General features: G+C 45.7%; 1 protein-coding gene across 2 annotated transcripts in view; it reads right to left on the bottom strand.

The window, feature by feature from the left end:
- Nucleotides 1-25305, bottom strand: part of Fam120a (family with sequence similarity 120 member A) — an 83588-nt gene that overhangs the window by 34828 nt on the left and 23455 nt on the right. For both annotated transcript variants that reach the window (XM_087590004.1, NM_001191816.3), the window contains 5 exon segments: nucleotides 13281-13409; nucleotides 11746-11842; nucleotides 8564-8661; nucleotides 8092-8375; nucleotides 1033-1120 (listed from right to left, as the gene is read on the bottom strand). In XM_087590004.1, the coding sequence (XP_087446130.1) occupies nucleotides 1033-1120; nucleotides 8092-8375; nucleotides 8564-8661; nucleotides 11746-11842; nucleotides 13281-13409 (696 nt within the window).

Genomic DNA, 25305 nt, shown 5'->3' with positions numbered 1-25305 from the left:
AATGCCAGGCAAGGCGCCAAGGAAAAGAGAGGCAGATCCAGATGCCCTGGCATACTCTGAATTGTCTGAAAAACTGCCAAAAGGTAATTATTATTTGCACGATAAACTCTTCTTGATCAGAATGCTGGAAACAAGAACTGCTTATTGCTTGATTCGGTGTCACCCTAAAACATGTGTGTTTTCCTGTCTTGGAATAAACGTCTTCATTACAAGGGTATGTAATTGAGTGCTAATTTTACCCTTTAATACGCAGGTGCCAAGTTTGATCTTAGAAGAACCCATGAAAAATTCACAAGAGTTGTCTACACTTTTCCCTCTTCCATAAGAACATAGAAACAAAACAGTGCAGAGTATTCTGCCAGATTCTTTCATGAACAAACAGCCGTTCTCATGAAGTGTTTGTGTTGCTTATATCTAACTGATTCACCATCATCCGGTTGACTAGGAGTTTTAAATGAATTTCTGGTACCCAGATGAAGTTGCCCATCCCTGTTGAAGCAAAAGTCTTGTTCCCCATCAGGGACCACAAATCTTGCAAATCAAAACAGGATTTCCACATGGCTAGCAGACAGAGCAGGTAAGGTGGAAGTAGACTTTACCTGGCCCCTATTTTTTTTCTCTTCTTTTGAAAAGAGAAGTGTCTCATTGTGCATCCCTGACAGGCCTGGAACTCACCAACCTGTCTGCCTCTGCCTCCCTGGTGCTGGAGTTAAAGATGAGCACCTACGCCCCAGACACTTCTGCTTTCTACAAACACTCCAGGGCCTTCTCAGTCAGTCTTCACAAACCCCCTTTAAACGAGGGCACGAGAAGGCTCACCTACCAGGTCCTGGAGAGGAAGGAGTGTTATAGGCGCCATCCTTCCCAGGCCAAGCTGACTGAGGTAATTCTAAACAATTCTTTCCTTCCCTGAGCCCTCTAGAAAGCATATGACACGTGACACATTTCAGAAAGATTTTTTCTTTAACTTGGTCACCTGTGTACATGACCCATCAGGAACTAAAGAATAGAAGGCGTGCGTGGGTTCTATACCTTTACTTGGTCTCCTGGGTCTCCCCGTGCCAGTGGCTCTGCATGGCTTCCTGTCTTCTCCCAGCCAATCTTGTTCCCGCTGATGTGGCTAAACACAGATGAACAGGATTAATAAATACTGTGGACTAAACCACCTCATGGTGAAGAAGTCCCAAACTCAAGCTGAGACTCAACAGCAAGAGCAGTCACTTTTCAGGCTCTAATGGCTGACAGCTTCCTCAAAACTTTATTTCAGGAGTATTTCCTCCTACTTCAAAGAGAAAAGAGGCTATCAGGCATGAATTCTAAGTGCAAGGTAACAGCACTCTTGTAGGTGCGCCACCTTCACGGGGAAGGGTGTTAACCATCAGTAAAAAGGGAAGAAATTAGGATATAGGCAGAGGAGAGAGAGGAACTCAAGTTCAGGGAACTTGTTTCTATTTGGCAAACATCTTGGTAAAACAAAACCAAAATACGGGGGGGGGGGGGGGGAGAGAAAGAAAGAACGAGGAAGGAGGGAGGGGGGAGGGGAGGGAAGGGAAGGGGAAGGAAGGGGAAGGGGAAGGGAAGGGGAAGGGGAAGGGAAGGGGAAGGGAAGGGGAAGGGAAGGGAAGGGGAAGGGAAGGGGAAGGGGAGGAAAAAATGCCTGCAGCCTCTGAAAACACTTTATTATGCTTAGCAGAATTTTCTTTTTTTTTTTTTTTTTTTTTTTTTTTTTTTTTTTCAGAGCTGGGAACCGAACCCAGGGCCTTGCGCTTCTTAGGCAAGCGCTCTACCACTGAGCTAAATCCCCAGCCCCTAGCAGGATTTTCAAAACCTGAAATACAACAGGTGAGAGTTGAGTGTTCTGGGTAAGCATTACTCCTTAACTTTTATTTAAGCAACACAACATTATCAGTCAAGTAAGCATGGTCCCTAGCAAAGGTGAAAAGTAATGTCCTATAGGTAGTGGGGACACAGGGTCATGTAAGAGAGCCAGCAGGCAGGATGACTCCAGGTGAAAATGGCCGGGGCCCTTCTGGGTGCATGGTCCCAAAACCCAGCCTTCATTGGCAGCCCTCTCTACCTACCTAAATTACCTCTGTGATAACTGCAGAATATGCCACTTCAGGCTACTGACTTGCCTCTCTAATTCATCCATATGGCAAATGGGGAGATTTAAATATTCATTAATTCTACCTACCAATCAATTTCATTTTAGTTTTATGCAAAAGAGGTAAGAGGAGCATTACAAAGGCTGTAGCGCCCATCGTAAACCCAGAGTGCTGCTCCGTGTGGTGAGACCCCAGAGGTCTCTTGATCCCACTAATTACATGGCAGGGTGTTCCAGCCAAAGACAGCAGTCAACATAAAAAAAAGGTGAAGGGCTTCTACTGTGCCTAGGTCTCTAGGGTCGGAGAAAGCATTGCTTTATACACTATCACTACTTGTATAAAAACCCAATTTCAACTTAAAACACGGTGATAACCAAGAGGCAAAATGAGCAGAGTCACCTCTAGTGAGTAAAGAACCCTGTGGGGGAGGGGGGGTTGCTCTGACTGCTGAGTGGGCAGACCTGAGAACGGTCTAGTCACACGTCTATCACTAACCTGTTGACTACATGTCATTCAGCTATGAATCAGTAAACAAGCAGCCAAGAATGTAGAGCTGTGGCTTATGTGACATAGGGAGGCATAATTCTAAATCACTCAGTGTACAGCCAAGAGCAGACCTTGCTTATGTCTTATGCGATACAAAAAAGAGCAAAGGTTCTGAAACTGCTTATAGACAACAGAAGTGCCTGAAACAGTCATGGGACACACATCTGTGTGCTGCATTTCTGGGATGCCTGAAGTTACCTAAGTTACCTGAAAACTGGATGGCAACAGTAGGAAGGAAAGCTGAGGGGAGGGGACGCACTTGTCTACGGGCCCCACTGCTGAGGTGCAGTACTGTGCTGCCTGACACCCTAGAGAACCCACCAAGTACCGGAAAGTATCCATGTTCTGTTCTACATGCACTCAAGTTAAAAATACAGGAACGCCATCGCCCCGATGCTCACAAGACAGACTATCATTAATGATCCTGGAGAGTACCTTGACACTAGCCAGCGTTCAAGCAGTCTGATACAGTCACGGGGGCAGCCCTCACTTCACAATGTGAGAAAGCCCAGTATGTGGCTATGACAGATGCTTTTCTCTGAAGAACAGATGTAGTTCAGCATTCTATAATTCACTTGACACCAATAGTGACACCTTAACCCTATTCTTAGAACCAGACGTCTCACTAACTTGCATTACCTCTCTTCAGCTCTCTTTCACCCATACCCCCATGGCATGAGTCTTTGATGATCAAATTCAGGCCCGGAGAAGTAAGTGTAACCCTGACTCCCATGAAAAAGAACTCAGTCTCAGACGTACTGCTCCAGACTGTGCCACATATTGTCCCAGGACAGTGGCTGTAGATGTAGTTCTATGTACATGCAAAAACACAGCAAGCAAGCAACCACTTCACCTCCAACCCTGTGGAGACAGAGAGCAGTGCCAGTGGAGGCAAGGTCAGCTTTGTAAGCCTGTCAGGTAGCACCACCGCACTAGTGAGGCTTAGATCCCAAGCACCACAGCTCAAAGAAGCAAGGAGTTCCAGACCCAAACAATCCCATTTCATAAAAGGTCTTCCCCATGTACCAGGAGGACACGGCTCACATTTTTTGAGCCACCAGTGTCTGTGAGCTTTGTATGTGATAAGATTAATATGACAGAGCTAGCAGACAGCTAGAATATAGACTCTTCTGAAGGAATAAAGATCAAGGTTATTTTCCCTAACATATAAAAGTCTGAATTGCCTCAATGGAAAGAGCTTAGAAATGTGTTAAAGAATAAAAATGTAAATATTAAGTTCTGGCACACAAGCCCAACCATCAGGAAGAGCGCTCATCCACTGCATGCAAACTATTCTGTCAATTCTGCCCATAATGTCCTTGAACTCCAGGGCAGGGAACATGAATTCTCTGTTAGCCACCTTTGAAGAGGAGGAGAGGGGGAAGGGAGGGGAGAGGAGGGGGAAGGGGAGGAATAACAAAAAAAGACCCTGTCTAAAGTCTATTTCCTGAAATACTAAGTCCAAGAGCTGAACAAAGTCCTTTAGCTATTTTACATCACAGAACCAAATCACTGTTTTAGTTGTGCATTGCTCCAACAGTTAATTTTTGAACAGTGTGACAGTTGCCAGTTATTCCAGATATATTAGCTTATACAATTCATAACCAACCCTACAACCCCTCAGAGAACATGCTCATCCGAGTGTGAGCAGGAAGTTACATGGTCACAGCTAAAAAGGCCAAGCCAGCCCCACAGGACAAGGAGTAGCCCGGCAGGCTCTAGAAGGTAGGCTGCTCTCAGAGCTCATTCTCCTCAGCTGGGTGTGACCCTGAGACTCACAAGCTGTTAGAATTGGTGGAGAAGCCTATGTAGGAAATACTACCCTACTACTAGGATACTATACCTCAAAAATCAACATTTATCACAATGGAGTCTCTCTTCACTTAACACATGCATCTACACTCACAAAGACAAGTCTTTACAAGGCCCAAAACTGAAACGCCCCTTTTCTCAAAGGATTTTTTACATACACGTTTAAAACCATCAATAAAGAGTTAGCAGTATTTATCAAGTATACACTATTTATTTAACATTAAGTATTCCTACATCATACTTCCATGCATAAATATACTTAAGTATTTTAAGTATAAGAAAAGAGAAAAAGGGCAAGCTGCTCCCAGGGCATGACTAGTATTAGTATGTGTTTAGTGTATGCAGAGAAAGGGTCATACAGCCACTCGTCTTTGGCTGGTCCCCATCTAGAGTAGAAATCATGCAGGATTCTTTGTGTTTTTAATGTTTGAATTCTAAGTAATTGTCTACTACAGGTGGTAATTAGAAAAAAAATGTGTAAGAAGGTAACGCTTCCAAGATATTCATCCCCTTAGATTTAAATCTTACAAGCCCAAATAAGTCTATGAAAGTAATACAAAGTAAACAGTTTCAGTGCAGACCCAACTGTAATTCTTAATCCAAAACATAACAACAAAGGTTCAATAAAGGCCAGGAAAGGAAAAACAAAAACACAAACAAAAAAAATCATTACCAACTGAGGTTTTTTTCAATTTTTACAAAAAAAGCAGAGCAAGAAGCATGCTCTGTGTCTGTCCTGACAAAGGGAGAGAGCTACTCAGTTCAAAAGTGTACCAGTCTTCCTGAACTTTGTTTTATTTTATTTTAGCTAAACTAACTATCCTAGGCATAGACAACAGGCTGGTTCAGTCGCTGCCCTAGGTACAGACAGGCCTGTTTTCCTACACAAACACTGTGTGAGAAAAGTCTGCAGAAGTCACCAATTAAAAACCAGGCCTAGGGGCTGGGGATTTAGCTCAGTGGTAGAGCGCTTGCCTAGGAAGCGCAAGGCCCTGGGTTCGGTCCCCAGCTCCGGAAAAAAAAAAAAAGAACCAAAAAAAAAAAAAAAAAAAAAAAAAAAAAAAAAAAAAACCAGGCCTAGACTTCCCATTGGCATGCCCACACAGCTCACCTCTTCTGCTGAGCTGTCTCTCCAGTCCACTATCTTTAGTCATTTAAAAATATTTATTATTTGAAGGAAACTTTTCTTGCTTTTGATTTCTTCTGTAACATACCCCATCATCCATCACCTGCCTGACTTAAGGTTGGGGGAACTAGAACCACTTACTCTGTACGTCGTCCTAGACCAAAGTCTGCTATGGTTCCAGGCCAGGATGGTAAGTAAGTACCACACAAAATGTGATATGGAGATGTTCCTAAATTAAAAACTGACAGTCTGGTCTTTGCCTTTGCATTTCATCCTAACAAGTGAGTGTTTACAGGGTGTATCGTGCTTGGGCAGAAGTACAGACGGAGTCTTGGGGGTGACAGCTGCAAGAAGGGTCACATAGAGGGAGGTGTGTAATTATGAGGGAATGCTTTCCTTGCTATTTTACAGTGTAGAAATGGTTATAGGCCGGGGACCAATCAGCTCTGCAAGGCCAGGCCGAGAGACCAGCACCTAACCTGTCCTCTGTTCTCTAGATTCCCATCTGTGTTGCTACTATAGACTGTCCCCAGCACCGCACACCATCAGAGCACACTGCAATCCTGCCTCAGATTCCACATGCTGGAAGTATGGGTTTTATTTATTATGAAGATACAAAGCTGACGTCATCTTTATGTTTTGGTATAAGGCCTCATCATCCCACCCACGCTGTCTGAGCACTCAGGCCCATGAGAGCCTGCGCGTCGGCCTTCTGAGCAGCTGGAGTTATTACTATACAGCCCAGTGTGCAGAGCCACTAAGAGCACCAAGCTATTCTCATATGCGGCACATAATGTGCCCTACATACATTTCCCACAACTGCCTAAGACCCACCCCGTGGACTGTGACCCCAGCATCCCATTCATAAACCCAAAGGGTATCACAGCATCTGCCACTAGCAAAGCTTAGGGTCCAGGGCCTCAGGAACAGGCACCCTACCTCCTTCGCCACCACCTCACATTCCTAACACAATCTCATACTCACTGTCCTAAGTGAGGCAACCAATTCAAGAAATTAGGTCCCCCAGTCACACACCTGAAGTCCAGCCTTGAGGGTGTATGGTCAAGTTTCCTGAAAGACACTTTCCCTACAACAGTAGCAAGCGCTAGTTGCCAGGATGAGAGGTCCACATCCTTCTGTAGGAACAGGATGCATAGGAAATAGTACATGACAGTGTTCACAGGAACCTCAGGAGACAAGAGACAGGGAGAGTTCTGGGAACCCAGGAGCAGCCAGGCAGAGTCTTTAATACAGCAATGAGCTGAAGGCACTCTTACCCTAACCTGAGAATGGCACTCTCAATGCCCACCCTCCACACTCGGCAGTCACCACCCACCTGTCCAAGGACTAGCCTGGACAAGACCTGGTTTCTGGAGCCCTATCTCTGCAAGGCTCAGAGACTACAGCTTCCTTCTTCTGCCTTCTGCCAGTACATACTCCTTGTACAGATACCTACGTCTTCAGACCCAGTGCAGTGTCTCAGAACCCAAAAGCTTCTTAGACTACCTGCCAGTTGCCTTCACATGTGAGGAGAATCACGGGGTGCTTGTTTAAAATGATCATTTCTGGCATGGCAATCCAGAAACTTTAATTCAAAAGATCATAAACGTATCAACCTGCTAAATAATTCCTTTAAACGTACAAATACTGGATAATAATTCTTTGCTTCCATTGGACTGTGCACACACAGGCAGTGAATATTTATCAATTTTATATTTCTCTGCTCCAGACGAGATGTGCAGACTCAGTGAACACTGACCCGGGTGAACACGCATCAGCTCCCATTTTGTAGTAGATACACCAGGGGAAACTTGCAGAAACGCTGAGCACTGCCTCTCACACCTCTCACATCTGAGTGCAAAGGCAAGCGCAGCGCCCACCAGCCTTGCTGGGCAGTCTCACAGCAGTAGCCTGCCCTAGTTATCTGTCCCATTAGCAGTGCTTAAATTGGCAAAAGGACACTGGACTCACAGGAAAGACAATTAATTCTTTCCCTTTTCCCAAACAGAATACCTTAGGGGACAAGGGAGATACACTAAGATTTCTGCAATCCAATTTGAATCAGCTGTCCATTTGTGACTTCTGATGCTCTCTAGGAAGAAGTCTCATCTGAATCCAGGCAGCATTCTACACTCTGGCCAGGCAAACAGTGCTGTTTCAAGAATGTCCCTTTAACTAGCTGCTGAGTCTGGATGAAGGGAAGGTTTGGGCTCTCTTCTCCAGGAAACCCAAAGGTTCAGGGTGTCAGGGGAGTTGATGTACCTGATGGGCCGGTGGCACCGCAGAGCAACCCTCATATTTGAGCCACAACATAAATAAGTTACTTTCCAACTTGCCCAGATTCCTGGGATCTCCAGCTTTGGGGCTAAAACAGCAAGACCTAGGTCAAACAGCACGACCTAGGTCAAACAGCACCTACCTGTGGTAGACAACTTTGGGCTGCAGAATGAAGGAAGCCCTCAGTTCGCAGCACCAGAGCACTCTGTGATCTTGAATACTCACTTGGTTGCCCCTCCACTGCCCTCATCGTTGTCTGATGAGGACGAGGTAGACGAGCCAGGGAAGTAGGCGGAATCCACGTGATTGGGGCTGCCGCTCTGGGCCAGGTTGATGGGCGAGGAGCGCTCATACAGCGGTGTGTGCTTCCCCTCGTGAGGAATGTTGCTGTAGCTGTTCTGCTCTGTCAGGTTCTTCCCGCTAGAGTCCAGGGCGAGGGCAGGCTCAGGGAGGCTGTATGGGTATGGAGCCTGGCCTGGGGTGCCCCCTGGGCTGGGCACCTGTGGGACCTGAAATGCAGAACACAAATCAGTGTATAGGGCTGGCGGGGCCTGAGGCAAGGCTGAATTAGTTTTGTCCTCTTCAGTCATTTCTAATCTGACAAACTGGTATCTATCCTTTCTATCAACACAAGAATTTAAAAAAACAATGCATGTCCAAGGCTCACAGGACTAACTTGACTCAGAGGATACCTTACCGCGGGCTTTGCTTGCAGAGAAGTCTGTGGAATGTTGAGCATCTGAGGGGGAACATATGGTGGCACCATCCCAGGCATTCCAAATGGATTTGGTCGGGCTGTTTTATCAATACATGAAGAAAATAATAAGACAAGTATGAAGAGAATGCCATATCCCCAGGATACCCCCGAGTTAGCCCAGGGCCCATATACCTTGCCCCCTTCAGCTGCCCCTCTTCCCAGAAACCTTTAGAAATTCAAATTTAACATGTGGCTCCAGAGGTCATAGTTTCCTTATCTTGTTATAAAAGTGAAAAATAAAACCAGGCAGAGCTCTGAAACTTAGCTCTCTTAAGATCAGAGGGCTTTTCTAGCCTCTGCTCTAAACAGCACTGGGCAATGAAGGCACACATGACCACCTCTTCCTCAGCCAAGTACGTACCCTTCCCAGAGTTCCTCACTCTGCCTCTCTGAAAGCAAAGTTCCAAGACCAAACTGTGGGGATGATTCTTAAACAATACAAGTTACAGTCAAACCAGGACTATAAATGAGAACACTAGCCCCCTCACTGGCCTAACCTGGTGGACACAGGGTTTCCTGAGAGCTACCGTGCAGCCCAAAAAGGCTGAAAGAGAAGCACAGATCACGGCTCACTTTCTCCAGTTCCATCAGGATCCAGGAGCCTCACAAGCTACCAACTCTCTAGAATTCTCCTCTCCAGACTGCAGCTCTTAGCTCTGAAATGCCACAGCAGGCCTCTGACCCTGGCTCTCACTCACTAGAGAGTCTAGCACAGCATCCCACTTTGTACTGAACAAGAAAACTGCTGTCCAACAGCAGGGAAGAGTGAACTCGGCACGAGCACGCATAGGGCACATTTACACGTGCGGACACACCAAACACGCATGCATCTGCGCACAAGTGACAAGCCTACCAGCTCCCCTCCAAGTGTGAAGCCAGAGCCACTACACCTGTTAAAGAGACTCTATGGTAATTCAGAGTCACAGCTAGGAGAAGGGACAAAATATGCTATAAAATCCAGCAGTGCTCAAACATTATCATTGGAATCACTGTACAAAGTCTGGTTAATTTATGGTAGCTGACCTTTTCTATTTAACTTTCTGTTTGTTTTGTTTTGTTTTAAAGACAGGGTTTCTCTGTGTAGCAGCCCTGGATGTCCTGGAACTCACTTGGTAGACCAGACTGGCCTCAAATTCCAAGGCCTCTGCCTTCCTAGTGCTCAGATTAAAGTTGTGAACCCCAACCCCCACTAACTTCTGAATAATGAGAGCATGGCCTGGATGTGTTGGTTACAGTTGTCACTTTCAGGAGATGGTCACTTGGGCCATGCTACTTTTGAATATAACAACTAAAACCTCCCTAAAAAGCACAAACTTTCCTTTGAACAAACAAAACAGATTAACACAAAAACCAAAGACTCTCTTCAAACTGTATTTCTATTATTTTGTGTGTACAGTCAGATGTCACATGACTGCAGGCCAGAAGAAAAGCAGCAGATCCCCTGGAGCTGCCGGACAGGGGTGCTGGGAACCTGTCACTTCTTTAACCTCTGAAACACTGCTCCAACCCTGCCAGAGCCAACATTTACTTCACGTACCCCTTCCCTTTAATTTGCATGTAGTGTGTCATTATAAGTCGGCAGGGAGCCCGAGGCCTTGCAGCAAGTATTTGCACTAGGTGGGCCGGACCCAGGGTCATGTTGATTTCATGCTTTCTATCACCCAAACAAGAAATTCTGAAACATTTCTATGTGCAAAGCATACAGCAGATATAGCTTAGCTTACCTAGTAAAACAATGTATATCTACCTGTCCCATTACACAAAGTGTGCTCCTTTTCCAAGAATCATACTAAAGCACATCACATTACTTCACTCCTCCAATTCAAAGATTCATGAATTTAATTCATTCAGTCAAGTAGTTACCCACTGGGGGTGCTGAAGGCCTTCGTTCCCTTGGCCCTACTTTCCGCAGGTGGAAGAGGGTATAAAGGCAAGGCCACCAAGTATTGTAAAACACTCTGTGCCCTCAGAGACACTCAAATGCAAGTCTCATACACTAGCTGACCTAAATTCAAGGCAGTCAAGGAAAGAAGCACCATATGTAATAGTTGATGCAAAAACCACTGGCAGAAGCCAGCTTAATTCACTCAAGGCAAGAAAGTTACTATGCCATGGGCCTGACGGGAAGGCATGGAAGGGGTTTTAGTGTGGTACGGCTCACATTCTGAAACGTTACTCTGACTACTCAGAAAAATGAATTGTTCAATGTGCAACTGAACGAACAGATGGCCAGGCACCCTGAGCCCTTCACCCCCACCTCACTCCCTCAGCTACAGTGTCTGACAGGCTACACTGACTCACCCACCTCCCACCTGTCATGCCAAACCCATTATCTGTAATGTGGGTTCGCCATGCCTAGCACACTGACAAAACCATGCTTTAATTCTCTCAGGTCTGAGTAAAGGTGCCTGCTACACAAAGCTGACAAGCCAAGACTGATCCTCAGAGCTCTCACAGAAGGAGGGAACTAACTCCCAAACCATGGAACATATGCACCCACCCCCACCACCACACACAACACACACACACACACACACACACACACACACACCAAACAAAAAGAATTGTGTTTAAGTCTAATTCCCACATATATCTCAGGAACATCCCTACTTGTGTTAACATGAACAAACACTATCACCAGGCTGAGTTACCCCTCTTCTTATCTCTTTATAAACCTGCCCTCCTGTAACGAAAAAGGGGACTATGGAGAGGAGGAAGAGAAGAAGGAAGAAAAGGAGAAGCAGCAACAGCAAGAGAGGCTACTGCCAACCCTGAACTGCCTTGTGTCCTCAGAGGACTCTCTGCTGTCATCTGCCAGCCTGTCTCCATGGTCTCTCCTTTTCTCTTAAAGTCTATACATCCCCTGAGGAACTACTAACGAAGTGGGCCACACAGAAAATCATACTACCCAAGAACAAGTCTACATGTAGTAGTGTGTATCTTTAATCCCAGCACTCAGAGGCTGAGGCAGGCAGATTTCTCTGAGTTTAAGCCCAGCCTGGTCTTCATAGTGAGACCTCATCTCAGAGAAATAAATAAAACAAGCATATGGAATTTGCTGGAGAATACTACATTCTGGATTTACAAGGTTATACAATCACACAGAGGTTTTGTTTACTTACGTAAGTAATGTGGTGGGTGAAATGGCATAGGCTTGCTAGTTGCTGAGTAATATCCAACTGCTCTCTTAAATCGAATGACTTTGTCATCTGTTCTAGACTGAAACAGATGTAGGAAAGCCTTGGTTATACCACAGGTCATATGTATGAACACCTTTATCATAGTTCAGCACATGAATGATCTGGAATCGTTTAGGTTAGGTAAAAATGTAGAATGACATGAGAACCTTCAGGTCAAACACAAAAAGATTAGTACCCAAAAAATGAATGCAAATTTAAAGCACTGTGGTCAGAGGTAGAGCTCTCAGCTGGCAGCAGGGCTGAGGGGAGGCCAGAAAGCTGGCCAGCTGGGCAGGTCAGTCCAGAGCAAGAGTGAAGTTGAGACACATCCTGACCTCTGAACTGTGAAAACCTTGTCCTGAGACAAGCAGGAGTAGGACTGTTTCCTCCTGCTCTGGGCCTGCACCACCTGGTACACATAGCCTGTATGGCTGGTGCACGTAGCCTGTATAGACCCCCACCTCTGCCATCCTTGAGGTAGTCATGTAGCCCGGTGGCCAAATTACAGGTTGAACTGCCTCTCTCCCTATCAGGACCATCCAGCAAGCACCTGGAACTCTTCATGCAAATGAAACATTCCTAGCACCTCAGCCCTAGCCACTCCCCACTCTCCAAGGCTTGTATAGCCTTTGCTACCCCCACTAGAGAGCTGTTTCACTGAAAACAGGCTAGAAGAAATTTGTTTCTCCTCATGTGAGGAGAACCAAGGTTCTGTGGAACCACCGCCTGGCTATGCTCCATTCCTTCCAGTCTGGCCTGGTGTGCAACGGCACCCAGATACCCCAAGGGAGAAGCAGACCCACACTGGCAGCTGCGCACTGGCTCCATGGCTTCTCTGAACAGCTGTTTGGTCTCTGACTTTCCAAAGGCTCTGATATCCGCCACTCAATCCCACAATCCCACAGCAGGTGGAATGAATGTCCCAGACCACAGGCATATAGCATGACTGCCGTGGCTTAGGCTCAAGGCAGAACAGGACCATCCCAAAGCTCATCCACTCTATTAAGCTGACTTATCCACATGCTTCACCTCCTGAAACAGAAAACTCAAATCAGCAATCTATAACACTATTTGACCAACATGCAGTTTATCTTTTAAAATTCAGGCATGGGCCTGGCATGCTGATGCATTACGTTAGTCCCAGCACTCAGGAGGCAGAGGCAGGTGGATTGCTGTGAGTCCAAGGACAGCCAGGGCTACACAGAAAGACCCTGGCACCAACGAACGAACAAACAAACAAACAAAAAAAAAAAAAAACAAAAAAAAACCAACAATAACTAAAAAGCCAAGCCTGACCCATAAACAGAAACAACCCTCAGCACATACATCACATGAACAGGGCGCTTAGGAGCACCCCAGACTCTGGTGTTACCTGTGTTAGCCCCTGTCCTGTTCAGGCCCCAGGCCTGACAAGTAAGGTGAAGTGATTCAGATCATGACCCTCTGACAAAGGCTGCACTTCCAGTTTGTGGCGTTACCTGTGAATGCTGGAAAACATCTTTAGCTATGGCATCCAGGTCAGACGTGTCATGGATGTTGCGGACATAATCAGCTACAGCTTTGATCACTACATCACATGGTGGCAAGACCAGCTGGTGAGCTCGGACCTGGGAGGACAGAGGCACATATCAGCAGTAGGCAGGAGCCTCAGAGATGCGTAAGTCTACACAAAGGGCTCAGACACCCCAAAAGTGTTGGCTACTGGGATCCTGCTAGGACCTGCTTACCAACTACCTGTGAGATCCTGTGCGCACAGCCCCACAGCAAACTCTTCCTTTCAATCACCCGCTCAAACCCTGTGTGACTAAAAGCTGAGATCTCCATCTCTTGGAGAACTAACAGAACCTATACTCGAGCTGAGCAGGCCGCTAGAAGCCGCTGGCTGGCTGGCTGGCTGGCTGGCTGGCTGGCTGGCTGGCTGGCTGGCTTCCTCCCTCCCTCCCTCCCTCCCTCCCTCCCTCCCTCCCTCCCTCCCTCCAACAACAGCTTAGGCTAGCAGTGGTGCCATCTTTGAACCTGCATTCAAAGCTCCCTAAAATTTTAAGGATAAGAAAGTGCCTACACCCACCAAGCTTACCTATGAGCCTGACCACAGTATTTGAAAACAGAGGAATAGAGAGAGCATGGAGTCTAATAGCTAGTAATGTTCTCATTACCCAAAAACAGCTACTATTGAAGAAGGTGGGTTAGTAGATTAGATTAGAAAGAAAGCAAAACCACCCCATACAATTTTAGAATCAGCAGAACAATGGCCTCTCACTACTGTCCGCATTCCACTCTCAAGAACCAGCACACACACTGTCATGTGGCAAGACAGGACAAAGATTGCCAACTGGCTCGCCTCAAAATAAAAATACTGTCTTGGACTGTGTGGGTGGGCAGAGTGTAATCACAGGGTGCTCTGTGCAGGAGAGCAGAATCTGTGAGGTGGCATGAGAAAGACCTGTCATTGCCGGCTTTGACAACGGAGAGGGAAGCCACAAGCCAGGAATGTGAACAGCTGTGAGAAGCTAGGAAAAGTCCAGGGAGAATCCTTTCTGGAGAGCTCAGAAGAACACAGACCTGTTATATCTTGATTTTAGCCCAGTGAGACCATTTTAGAATTCTAGTCTCTCTAACACACACACACACACACACACACACACACACACACACACACTCACACACTCACACACACACAGAGAGAGAGAGAGAGAGAGAGAGAGAGAGAGAGAGAGAGAGTGTCTGTGCGTGTGTGTATGGGGAGGAGAGTAAATTAGAAAAGTTCAATCTTAAAAAACAGATGAAATGGGAACCACGTGCACTTAACACTTTGAGACGACCCAAATTCCCAGGTGCCCAAAGCCACAATACCCGGTCAAGAAGCACCATGCTTCCCCAGCACACTTGGGGCATTCCATGTGGATCACAGGCTCTCACACATAAGAGCAGCACTCTTCATATGGCTTAGACTCCCGAGTATGACTGATGTTTACTGACGCTGACCATCAGCACATCCTTAAAGGCCTAATGCCCCTTCACATGAGGCAAAGGCTACTGCTACCGTGCTCCTGGGCAGACATGCAGAAGGGTAAAAGTGCTTGGGTCCAGGTGGCAAGGACCATGCTCTGACGTCTATGAAATGTTACTAAAATCTCAGGGCAAGGCAAGTGGGGGGTCGCCTATGACAGCAGCCAGGGAGTGAGGCTAGGACAGCCACCCTGAGCTATCCCACATCACCTCAATCCCACGTTGCTGCTGGCAGACACTTGGGCACGTTGCGCACAGTGAGTACCCTATCGGGAAGGGCGGTATGTGGGCTGGGGATGGGGAGGTGGTGGTGGTGAGGAGAGTGTCCTGATGGCCTGGCCTCTATCTATAATCTGCAGGTTCACCCCTCCAGGAGCTTGTGGTTAGATGGCCACTCCAACACCAGACACTCGACATACTAATGAGTGTCTTCCCATGCTGTGCACGGTATCTGAAATGCTGGTTATTTTAGGTGGTTTCATACATTAAAAGATGACAACTTAGATGGCACAAAGAGAAACTCTATGTGTGTGTTGGGGTAAGGGGGTCCAACCGAGTTTTCATTTCTAGTATTATCTAGCACTATCTTTCCCAAAATGAACCACTTTGTACTGTGATCTCCCATACACCTGTGACAGGTAGCTAAGAAGAAACACCACACTAGAATCTGACCTGCCAGAGCAGCCCCAAATGACAGATTATAGCCCACGAACCAGCAGATGCCCTCTTTTCCCCATGCCACCCAATAAGCTCTTGTCCTCTGACCTCTGCTGTAGTTTGAAGAGAAAGTGCCCCACCCTCCTAGCCTTCCCCACAGGCTCATGTGCTTAAACTTGGTCTGCGGAGGGATGGCACTGTTTGGAAAGGTTCCGGAACCTTCAGGAAGTGCAGCCATACTAGAAGTGTTTCCCCGGGAACAGGCTCGCTCCACCTATTCCTTCTTTCACTGCTGCCTGTGCACAGCTGAAATGTGATTGGCCAACCTCAACTTCCTGTCATGCCTCCCATGCTACGATAGACTCTATCCCCTCTGGAAGTCTAAGCCAAAAATAGAATCCTTTCCTGCCCTAACGTTGCTTTTTTTTTTTCCCCAAGATATTCAAGATACAATAGAGGAGTAACTAGGGCTGAGATGGTGGTGTGGCCCTGGCTGGCTGCATCCCTCAGCCTGTGTTCACAGCAGGTATCACTACACCGTGCTCATGACATGTGAGGTTCAGCAGACAGCCCCAGGGCTGCGTTCACGCTTCTTAGGGGTTGATGTGAAGGTCTCCTTACGGTGGTAGCCAGCAAAGGACAGCACCCACAACCACAGAAAGACAAGGGGTAGCTGCTAGCAGCTAGATCATGGGTATCCTCACAGGGAAGCCCACCGTAGCTAGCCAGAGATCCTGATTTACTACAACCACTGATTTTGATCAGTTATTCCAAGGGGCAGCTCAAGGAAGCTAAAATGAAGCAATGCATTATAACAACAATTAAAGCATAAACAACCTCTTCCAGATAAGACAAAATACCAGTGGCATTTTGGCTACAGAAACATTTATTTATTTACTGTTTTTAAGTATCTTACTAAGATTATTTCTAGTACAACTAAGACTTATTTGATTTAAAGCAAAACAGAACGAAGACAAAAGCCTTTCAAAGCTTTTAAAAAAGTCATTATTAGAAAGGATCACTTGGATGTCTTTAGCTCACAGAACACAAATATAATGCTTCAGAACAGGAGTGGGGTTCCGCTGAATAAGACGCTTAAAGGTGAGGCGCTTTTACAAAGCCCTAGGGGAAATCAACACATTGCTTCTGATACGTCAGACGCTGAGACCGTAGTTTTCTTTAATCAGGCATCCTTTGCTTTCTTTATGAGGTCAATCACTGCACTGTACTCTGTGGCTAAACTTGGCCACTTTGTGGGTCCTTTTTTCTGTTACCCTTCTCTACTCTTCCAACCCCCCACACTAGACAGTTAAGAACCCTCCCCCCAACTGTCTTCAGTGTCCTCCTATGCCACACTCCACAGCACAGAGCTGCAGCTGCTCCACACTGCCCCGCACTCGCACTGCTACCCTCATTCGCTGGCTCACTGTACTGGGTTAGGGGTTTGCACAATTGCTTTAACCTGCATCATTCAATGACACTGCAGTGCCACTGAACCTTGTGCAAAGCGCCTGACCCACCCTGTGCCCACTGTCTTACTGGGCTATGACTCTCTGGATGTAAATCCTTCAATAGAAACACTCTATTTTACAAACAGGTTCTCTAAGTGAGGTTCTTCATTTCCTTAACTAAGAAGAAGTCTATGTAACCGATGGTGATAAAGGTTGTCTTGCATTTTCTTCTAATGTTAATATTCTCATTTTTGCACTTGGACATTCCTTAGTTGTAAGAGAGTCCTCACTTCCTTGGAACGTCTGATGAAAATAACTGACCACATATATGTGCTATTTCTGGATTCTGTTTTGTTCCTCCGACTTACATAATCATCCTGACTGCAGTGGTAGCTTTAGTCTTGAAACTTGATAGTATTAAGTCATCCTTATTTTCTTCATGTTGAAAATAGTATTTGGGGCTGGGAGTAGCTCAGTGGTAGAGGATGTGCCTATATATGCTCAAGGTCCTAGGCTTAGCCCCCCAAATGGGAAGGAAATGGTAGTTACTATTTTTAGTCCTTTAAAATTCCATCTGAACTTTTAAATTAATGTATACAGAAAATCTTGCTGCAATTGTGATCAGAAAGAGGGATGTTTTGATAATGAAGTCATAGGCTCTTTAATTTGTTTTGTCTTTTTTTTTTTTTTCCCAGAGCTGAGGATGGAACCCAGGGCCTGTACTTGCTAGGCAAGCGCTCTACCATTGGGCTAAATCCCCACCCCTCACTCTTTAATTTAGACCACCTCTCCACAATGATATCCACCTGTTGTCTAAGAGAAGAAGGGCTCACACCATCATACCCACCAGAGATGGAGGAAGGTAGGAAGGTCAGATAGATGATGGGGGGAGCAGGTGCATGATGCTTCATAGGAGCCCCCTGAGTGCTCCTGTTTCAGTACTGGAGGTAAAAGATCACAGTAGCAAAGGGAAGAGTTATTTAGGATTAAGTTCTTATGTTGGGGGTAGGGGAGGTATGGGACGTGGAACAGTCGGAAGGTAGACTGGAAGGGGAATAAAATCAGAAGTGTAAAAAAAATAATAAACTTAACTATTTTCTGTATGGTTAAAAAAAAAGTCATTATGTGGAGACTTCTGGAACCTGGCTCTTGGCTCTTGAGGCAGAAACCTGCACCAGAATACAAGACCAAGAACAATTTAACCTAAGTGTTTGCACTAAACTAAGGAACACCAAGTCCAAGTGCTGTAGGTGGAAACAGGGACAAATGGCAAATGTAACCAAGGTAGTGATGTGGAATTTAGCAGGACACTATTGAGAAGGCAGAAAGGGCAACCAGAGGCTCAGCATGGAGGACCATGCCTGTGATCCCAGGATTCAAGAGGGCAGAGGCTACAGGATGGGAGCTAAAGGCCAGCCTGGCTCACTGTGTTTCAAAAGTCAAAAAAAAAAAAAAGAAAAAAAGAAAAAAAAAGAAAAAAAATTTGCAAATCTTGTATCTAACAGAAGACTTGCATCTGAATATATTAAAATCTGTTTTAGTTTAATAAAGATAACTCAATCTAAAATTAGGCAAAGGATTCAAGTAGACCTTCACCCAAAGGTAGCAGGGAAACAGCCAACAGGCATAGGAAAAGATGCACAATATCACTAGCCATTACAGAAAGGCAACCTGAATGCACACGCAGACCTCGTTAGCCACCAGCGTGACTGAATACCAGAGCAGACAGTAACAAGTGCTGTTAAGGATGCACAGAACCCTAACCCTCCACATGCGCCAAGGGAACAAAAACTGTACAGCCACGGCACAGCATGAAGTGGTCCGATGAGCTCGCAGAAAACCAAGCACAGAAGCGCACACAGCATAGACAGTAAGGAAAAATGAAGAATGTATATGTATTTTAAAAAGTAAGCCAATGTGTTCATAGAATTTATAATCACCAGAAAGCATAAACAACCTAAAAATCCAGATTGACAAAATGTGAGATAGCACCACCATGGGGTATCACCCACAGTGCTATGTGGTGCCGAGACAAGCCAGTGTCAGCAGGCCCTGAAAGCAATGAGTTAAGCGAAAGAAGCCAAACAAACACAAAGACGGTGTGGTGTCTGACTCTGTTCATAGTGAAGAGATGTAGAGTTCATTATCAAGGAATTGGGCGGTATTAATAAGAACATCATTTCTTTTGGAGTTAACAAAAAATGATGGTTATGTAACACTGAATGTTAAAACCATTAAATTGTATAAAGTCCTGGATTGATTGTATGTGAGTTTTATGTCTTAACACAGCAATTGCTGACAGGAAGATTACTACTACTGTAGAACTGAATATAGGAACCAGTAGTGCCTGAGCCTGAGCCTGAGCCTGAGCAAGTAAGAAAGTGGGGGGCTCCTATAGAGAAAGCCATATTAAACACAGCCAGGAGGAAAGGCTAGTTCTAAAAGACCAACAAGAGAAGCCAACGTGGACAAGGCCCTTGAAGAAGCCAGTAAGTGGCACAAAGCCAGGCTGCACACCTTCTGTCGTCTTCAAAAACCGCGTCTGTCCTAAATCTATACACCCACAACCGTGCTAGCATGTGATACTGAGCACAATCCTGGGCCTGTGGTCATGTCTCAAGAATGACATCCTCTAGGAAACAGAGCTGCCCTGGAACCTCCAGTACATGGCTGTAGTAAGATGCGGTGCTGGCCATCTGTCTAGGGTGAGGGCTTAGTGAGGACAGAGACTAGAAAGCAGTACTGAACGTCACGTCACCCCAGCACTGTCCTGACTTTCAGTGTAAGGTAAGTGCTGAGCAGGAAGTAAGGGAGCAGAGCCAAGACTCTACCGGGCAGCACATGAGTTACTGCCATCATGCTGTTACATAGTACCAAACCACATCATTGCAAGGTAGGCACAGAAGGTACAGACACTAACCTGAAGCGACCCCGCCCCACCCCCGCCCCGTGCACCCGTCCTCCTGGCTTTCTCCAGGGTTCTCAGAAATACCTACCATATTCCACTCCCCAGTTCTATCACAGATCCACCAAGATGTACATAGAAGGACAATTCTATCACAGACCCACTAAGACGTGCATGGAAGTCCAAGCCCCTTTCTTCGCGTTGTTATGATGACAGGAAGCCCATCCTGACCTAGAAGGCACGGGCAGAAGGCACTCCTGAAGTCCAACAGACTGCAGCAAATTCCTTAGAGCTATATACTTTCTGCCTTTATTTTCATGAAGCAGAAAGCCTTTGAGCTATCTTGTACTTAAAAGCATTCCACTTAGCAATCCAATAGGTAAATTAAAGATGAGGAAAGAATGAATTTCACACTAAATCTAGGTTCTTAGGGTTTATATTAACTACTGAGAACAGGTCGCTAGGCCAGCAGTGGTGGCAGATGCCTGTGATCCCAGCACCTGGGATGGGGGTGGTTTGGGAGAGGGTAGGGCACAGGGACAGGAGGATTATGCTGAGTTCCAGGTCAGTTGGAACTACACAGTGAGACCCTATATCAAAATAAACAAACAACACACAAATGTTGGCTAGCCCACATCCCGAGCATAACTTGGCATTAAACAGCAGCAGGTACAACTACTTCTCAAGACTAGACAAACATGCTAAAAGCACTTCTCTTCCTGAGTTGGACTATGAGTGGCTTTCATTCCCATATTATATATTTCTCTACCATTTGGAGTCTGGAGAGGAAACATGGAAAAAGAAATAGGAAAACTATAAAAACCAAGCACTAAGAGTGTCTGGTCAAGTATGAGGTGTCATGTTGGCTGCCCATTTTCTTCTCGTACAGTCAGGCTATGCTTTGCTTGCGTTGTTTTTAAAGGCCAAGAAGGAAGAGTGCTTTCATCTATTTACCTTTCGGCCTACCACTGTGTTCTGCAGAGGCCAGGAAGAGCTCACATTTCAGGCCCTGCGTCTTTGCTCTAACTGAGCTACAGACTGCCCTAGTGTGAAAGATGCAGTGCTGGCTGTCTTCAGTGAGACACTGACAGACAGACAGACAGACAGGAGTCCTTCCCTAGAAGATGACTACGGACAGAGCTGCCCCTTATGCTAGGACCAGGATAACAAAGCTCCCAAGTGAAGCCCACCTTTCTGTTTACTGAATTTAAGCCCAACTTCATTCTGAGAATATTCCAGAATAATAAAGCCACTGGACTGCCAAGCTAGTGCTCACATGACACACAAGAAGCCTCCAGGCACGAGCAGGCTGTCTCCACAGTGCCACTGGCTTACTGGGTTCTGCTGCCACAGTCCCGAGGACAAGGGCCAGCACAGCAGACACTAAGGCTAGTAACAACAAACAGTAAATATCATTGGCACCCACCTCCCCAGGGGGCAACAAGACATAGACAGACAGACAGACAGACAGACAGACACACACACACACACACACACACACACACACACACACACACACGAGGCAGGAGGACACTAGATCATTCCAGAAACTCGAGATTCAGGAAAACCAGCAACATGAAGAGATGATATATGTTTAAGTTAAAACTAGCAACATTGATAAGACCTTTTAAAAATAAAAACAAAATACCCATCCAAAATTCAAAATTCCTTAACACAAAAGTCATAGAATAATATAAAATCCACAAAGCACATTTGAAAAAATCACGTCTAGTATGTGCCTGTGGCCAGGGCCTTACGCGAGGCAATGGCTGACGCCTCCTCGCTCATAGCCCTCTGCAGAATGTTTGGTTTGGGGCCTGGGACAAAGGACTAAAGTGCATGTTTTATATGCCAAAGCAGACCTGGCCTCCAGGTTCTCCCAGCATCCCTCAACCCCTACCTGGCATAGCCTGGTCCCAACCCTAAACTTTCCAGTCCAGGGGATGAGCGGCTCTTCCCCCAGAGGCTCCTCCCTATATAATCCAGCTATTTGGGTCTCTTCTCTTCCTCTGAGCATACACACATCTCATTCTCTCTTTCTCCCTCCTGCACTCCACCACCACCTTTCCCCATGGCAACTTCCCTGGCTTTGGTCCCTGGAGCCAGTGAACTTGCTCACCCTAGAGCGGCTCCCCAATAAACCTACCTTTACTATAATCTAATCTGGTTTGAATTGGCTCAAATAAGCTATCACAGAACACTTTCACAGCTGGGTTGTGGGAGGCCAGTCACTAATCTCATGCAGAGGCAAAGTAGCTAACTATGGCACAGCACAGGGGCAGCAGGGTCAGGTGCCCCTAGTAGGAATGGTAGCTCACAGACTTCAAGGCCTGAGGCTAGTTCAGCTTTCCAGCATCTAGCTGCCAAAGCCTTCCATGGCACTTGAGAGAACACTGTACCCCACCAAGCCCCCCCAAAGTGAGCGCAGCAGGATGACCAGCAGAGGTTTTTATGCTGGGCCAAGGTCTATGGATCTGACATTCATCACCATAAGTACAAGAAGTGATCTTTACAATATATATGTGAAACTAAAATATTATACACTAAGAGTACTCTCTTCCGACAGAAGGTTACAGTGAGGGTTTCCCTGTACTTAAAAACAGGGTATTCCCCAAGTCTTTCCAACCACTCTGGGGTACGTGGCATTCTGTATCTACAGCCCATGAGCTTACACACAGCCTCAGGTGTGGGAGTCTGACAAACCCCTAAGTCACTACCCTGGCCCAGGTTACTTTGTTTCTGACATAATCAGGGTCCCCATTAATAGAGTCACCCAAGACTTCAGCAACGGACTTCAAAGCCAAGATCCTACAGTGCATGATTTTCAATGCCACTGATTAAGTACCCAAGCCAGAACTGGGAGGCAGAGGCAGCTGTGAATATTTTCAAGTTCAAGGCCACCCTGATCTAATCAGTAAATGCCAGGCCAGTCATGTTTACACTGGTGACACCTTGTTTCAAACAAGAAAGGAAGGGACAGAAGAGGGGAGAGGAAATGGAGAGCAAGGAAAGAAACCGAGACGTTAACTAGCCACCTGCTGCCCACCCCCTCATCAGTGCCGGGCGATGAATGCGCCCAGCACAGCATTCGCAATCTGGCGATAAACACGAGCTACTGATTAACAAGGGCACACACGAGCTGTCCCTTTGCAGGTATTAACCAGTGAGGTGAGCAGCTGTTAAGGCCAGCCTGGGCTACAGAAACTACAGAAAACATGTAACAGTGAAAGGAGGCGAGGGCAGGGTTGGGGAGGGAGAAAGAGTCCCAGTGCTGTAAGCACATTGAGGAGTTTCAGCCATATAAATTATGGACAACTCGCTTCTTATCCATGATATTTGTCATTCTTTATTAAATAATTAAAAGATGAAACTGTCTCTAAAGGTTTTGAGTTTTCCTTTTTGGCATACAGTGTTGGATTCTTTTAAAAATTCCTGTATGCTCCGGAGTGAACAGCTTCACTTAGTCCCATCCTTTATCCTAGCACCTTTGCTGTATTTGCCAGAGTCAACTGTGTTACACTGTTGTTCAGAGAGTTCCTCCTACATGGCCTACTGTCTAACAATTCTAAGCAACTCAAGGCACAGCACACTGGAACAAGATAAAGAAGAAAAGGGTTTAAAGTTGCAAAGAGCAAGATGAAACAAACAGCAAAGATTTCTACTTGAACCATGAGGAACCAGCAAGGTTAAGCTCAAATAGAGGAAGAAAAGCTTCAATCTGAAACTAAATATCAATTTTAAAACCAATTAAAATTCTATGAGTATTATGGAAATAAAGTAGCAAGAATCCAAATTTTTAAGATATAGAATTAATCTTATAAATGAAAAAAGAGAAAGATTAAAACAGCAGCTGTGATACCTATCAGTCCTATTCAGGGAGGAGAGAAAAAAAAAAAAAAAGAAAAAGAAAACCAAGCCATTTGGCCCTCCCAACCTCGTAAAGACGGTAAGACGCTGCTCTACAAGAAATGCCTCCAAAGAAATCTGAACATGAAGAAACGTGGTCAACAGCAGCTAGAGATTGGCTCGGTGGTTAAGGGCACTGGCTGAGCTCTGGAAAACTAGACTGTGGGGCTAGCAGGATCACTCAGCAGGGTCCCATGCTGGCTGTCAAGCCTGACAACCTAAACTCAGTCTCCCGATTCCTACATGATAGAAAGAAGAAGCCAATGCCTGTAAGTTGTCCTTTGACTTCTAACCAACACAAGTGTGTATGTATGAGCACACACACATACAAGCAATAAGTAAAGAATGGAAACAATTTTTATTAAATACCTAATTATTCATAAGCTTATAATGTATTTGGATCTAACTCATCTCTTATTCCTTCCCCTATAATTCTTCCCCAATCTCCCTTAGTTTTTCCTCCCAACTTCCCAAAAAATAAAAAAAAAAAAATTTTAAGGAAAAATGGAACATATACCTAACATTCAAATTCCTATTTGGGAATTGCTGTGAGTTTTGCTACTGGTAACGGCAACACACTGAGAGGCAGGTCATCGTCAGTGGGATGTGCAGGGTGAAAAAGGCACAGGTGAAGTGCTGTGACACCTGCAACCGGTTTCCAGCCACAAGACACGGCCACGTCCATACAATTTATGGCAAAATGTCAACAAGTGCTGAACCACGATGCTGTGCATTTGGGCCAACGTCTTCTATCCTTTCAGGATTACATAAACGTTCTAAGCTGGTTCCTACAAACTGCTCTTGACACTCAGGCTTCCGGAGCAGCTCAGCTGAATGTATGACTATATATGCACACAGCAAGAGGTCTCAGGCTTCCACTCAAAGCCCTTAAATTTACATTTCTTTTAAGGCTTAAAAGAGGAAAAAAGAATCTCCCAAGAAGCAAGTGTCCAGAATGTGTCTGCAATGCTAACCAGGTCAAAGGAGCACAGGTGGAGTCCTGCAGTCCCACTGTTGGAGACAGCACCTTCCTAGCCTCTACTCCACTCATCAGCAAGCGCTCAGAGTCAAGACAGGAAGCAGGCCCTAAGAATAAAGCTATTCTCTGTAGAGCACAGAAAAGCAAAAGGAAAACAAGTGGCTTCTAAGAGTAAAGAGAGATGAACTTTCAAGAGAAGCTCAAGACAGTCTTAATGAGAACCATTTCAGAGAAAAGAAAACATTTTGAAGCACACAGGTGAGAGAGGAAAAAGAGGTTCCAAGCAGGAAAGAACAAAAAAAGAAAATCTACTTGAGAGATTTCCCTTGAGGAAATCAATAATGTGCAGAAGGAAAAGCTCGTGTTTGAAAGTAAACACCAGTTAGAGCTGTTTACATTTTGGCAGGAGGGTCACTCTGATCAAACTCAGATTTTGCAGCACACCTCTAGAAACCACCAAATTCACCCTTCCGTCCCTCTAGTGTAAGGAAGTTGGTTCCAGAGCTGGAAGAGACAGTGTCCAAGTCCCACCCTTGCATTTCCTAAAGCATCTGACAAGTGATAACAGCAGTCACTGCGAGGTAGGTGTCAGCCAG

The sequence above is a fragment of the Rattus norvegicus genome, chromosome 17, assembly GCF_021556685.1.
Source record: "Rattus norvegicus strain SHRSP/BbbUtx chromosome 17, alternate assembly SHRSP_T2T, whole genome shotgun sequence".
Classification (NCBI taxonomy): domain Eukaryota; kingdom Metazoa; phylum Chordata; class Mammalia; order Rodentia; family Muridae; genus Rattus; species Rattus norvegicus.
The sequence above is the reverse complement of the archived record's forward strand: the minus strand, read 5'-3'. Positions and strand labels throughout refer to the sequence as shown.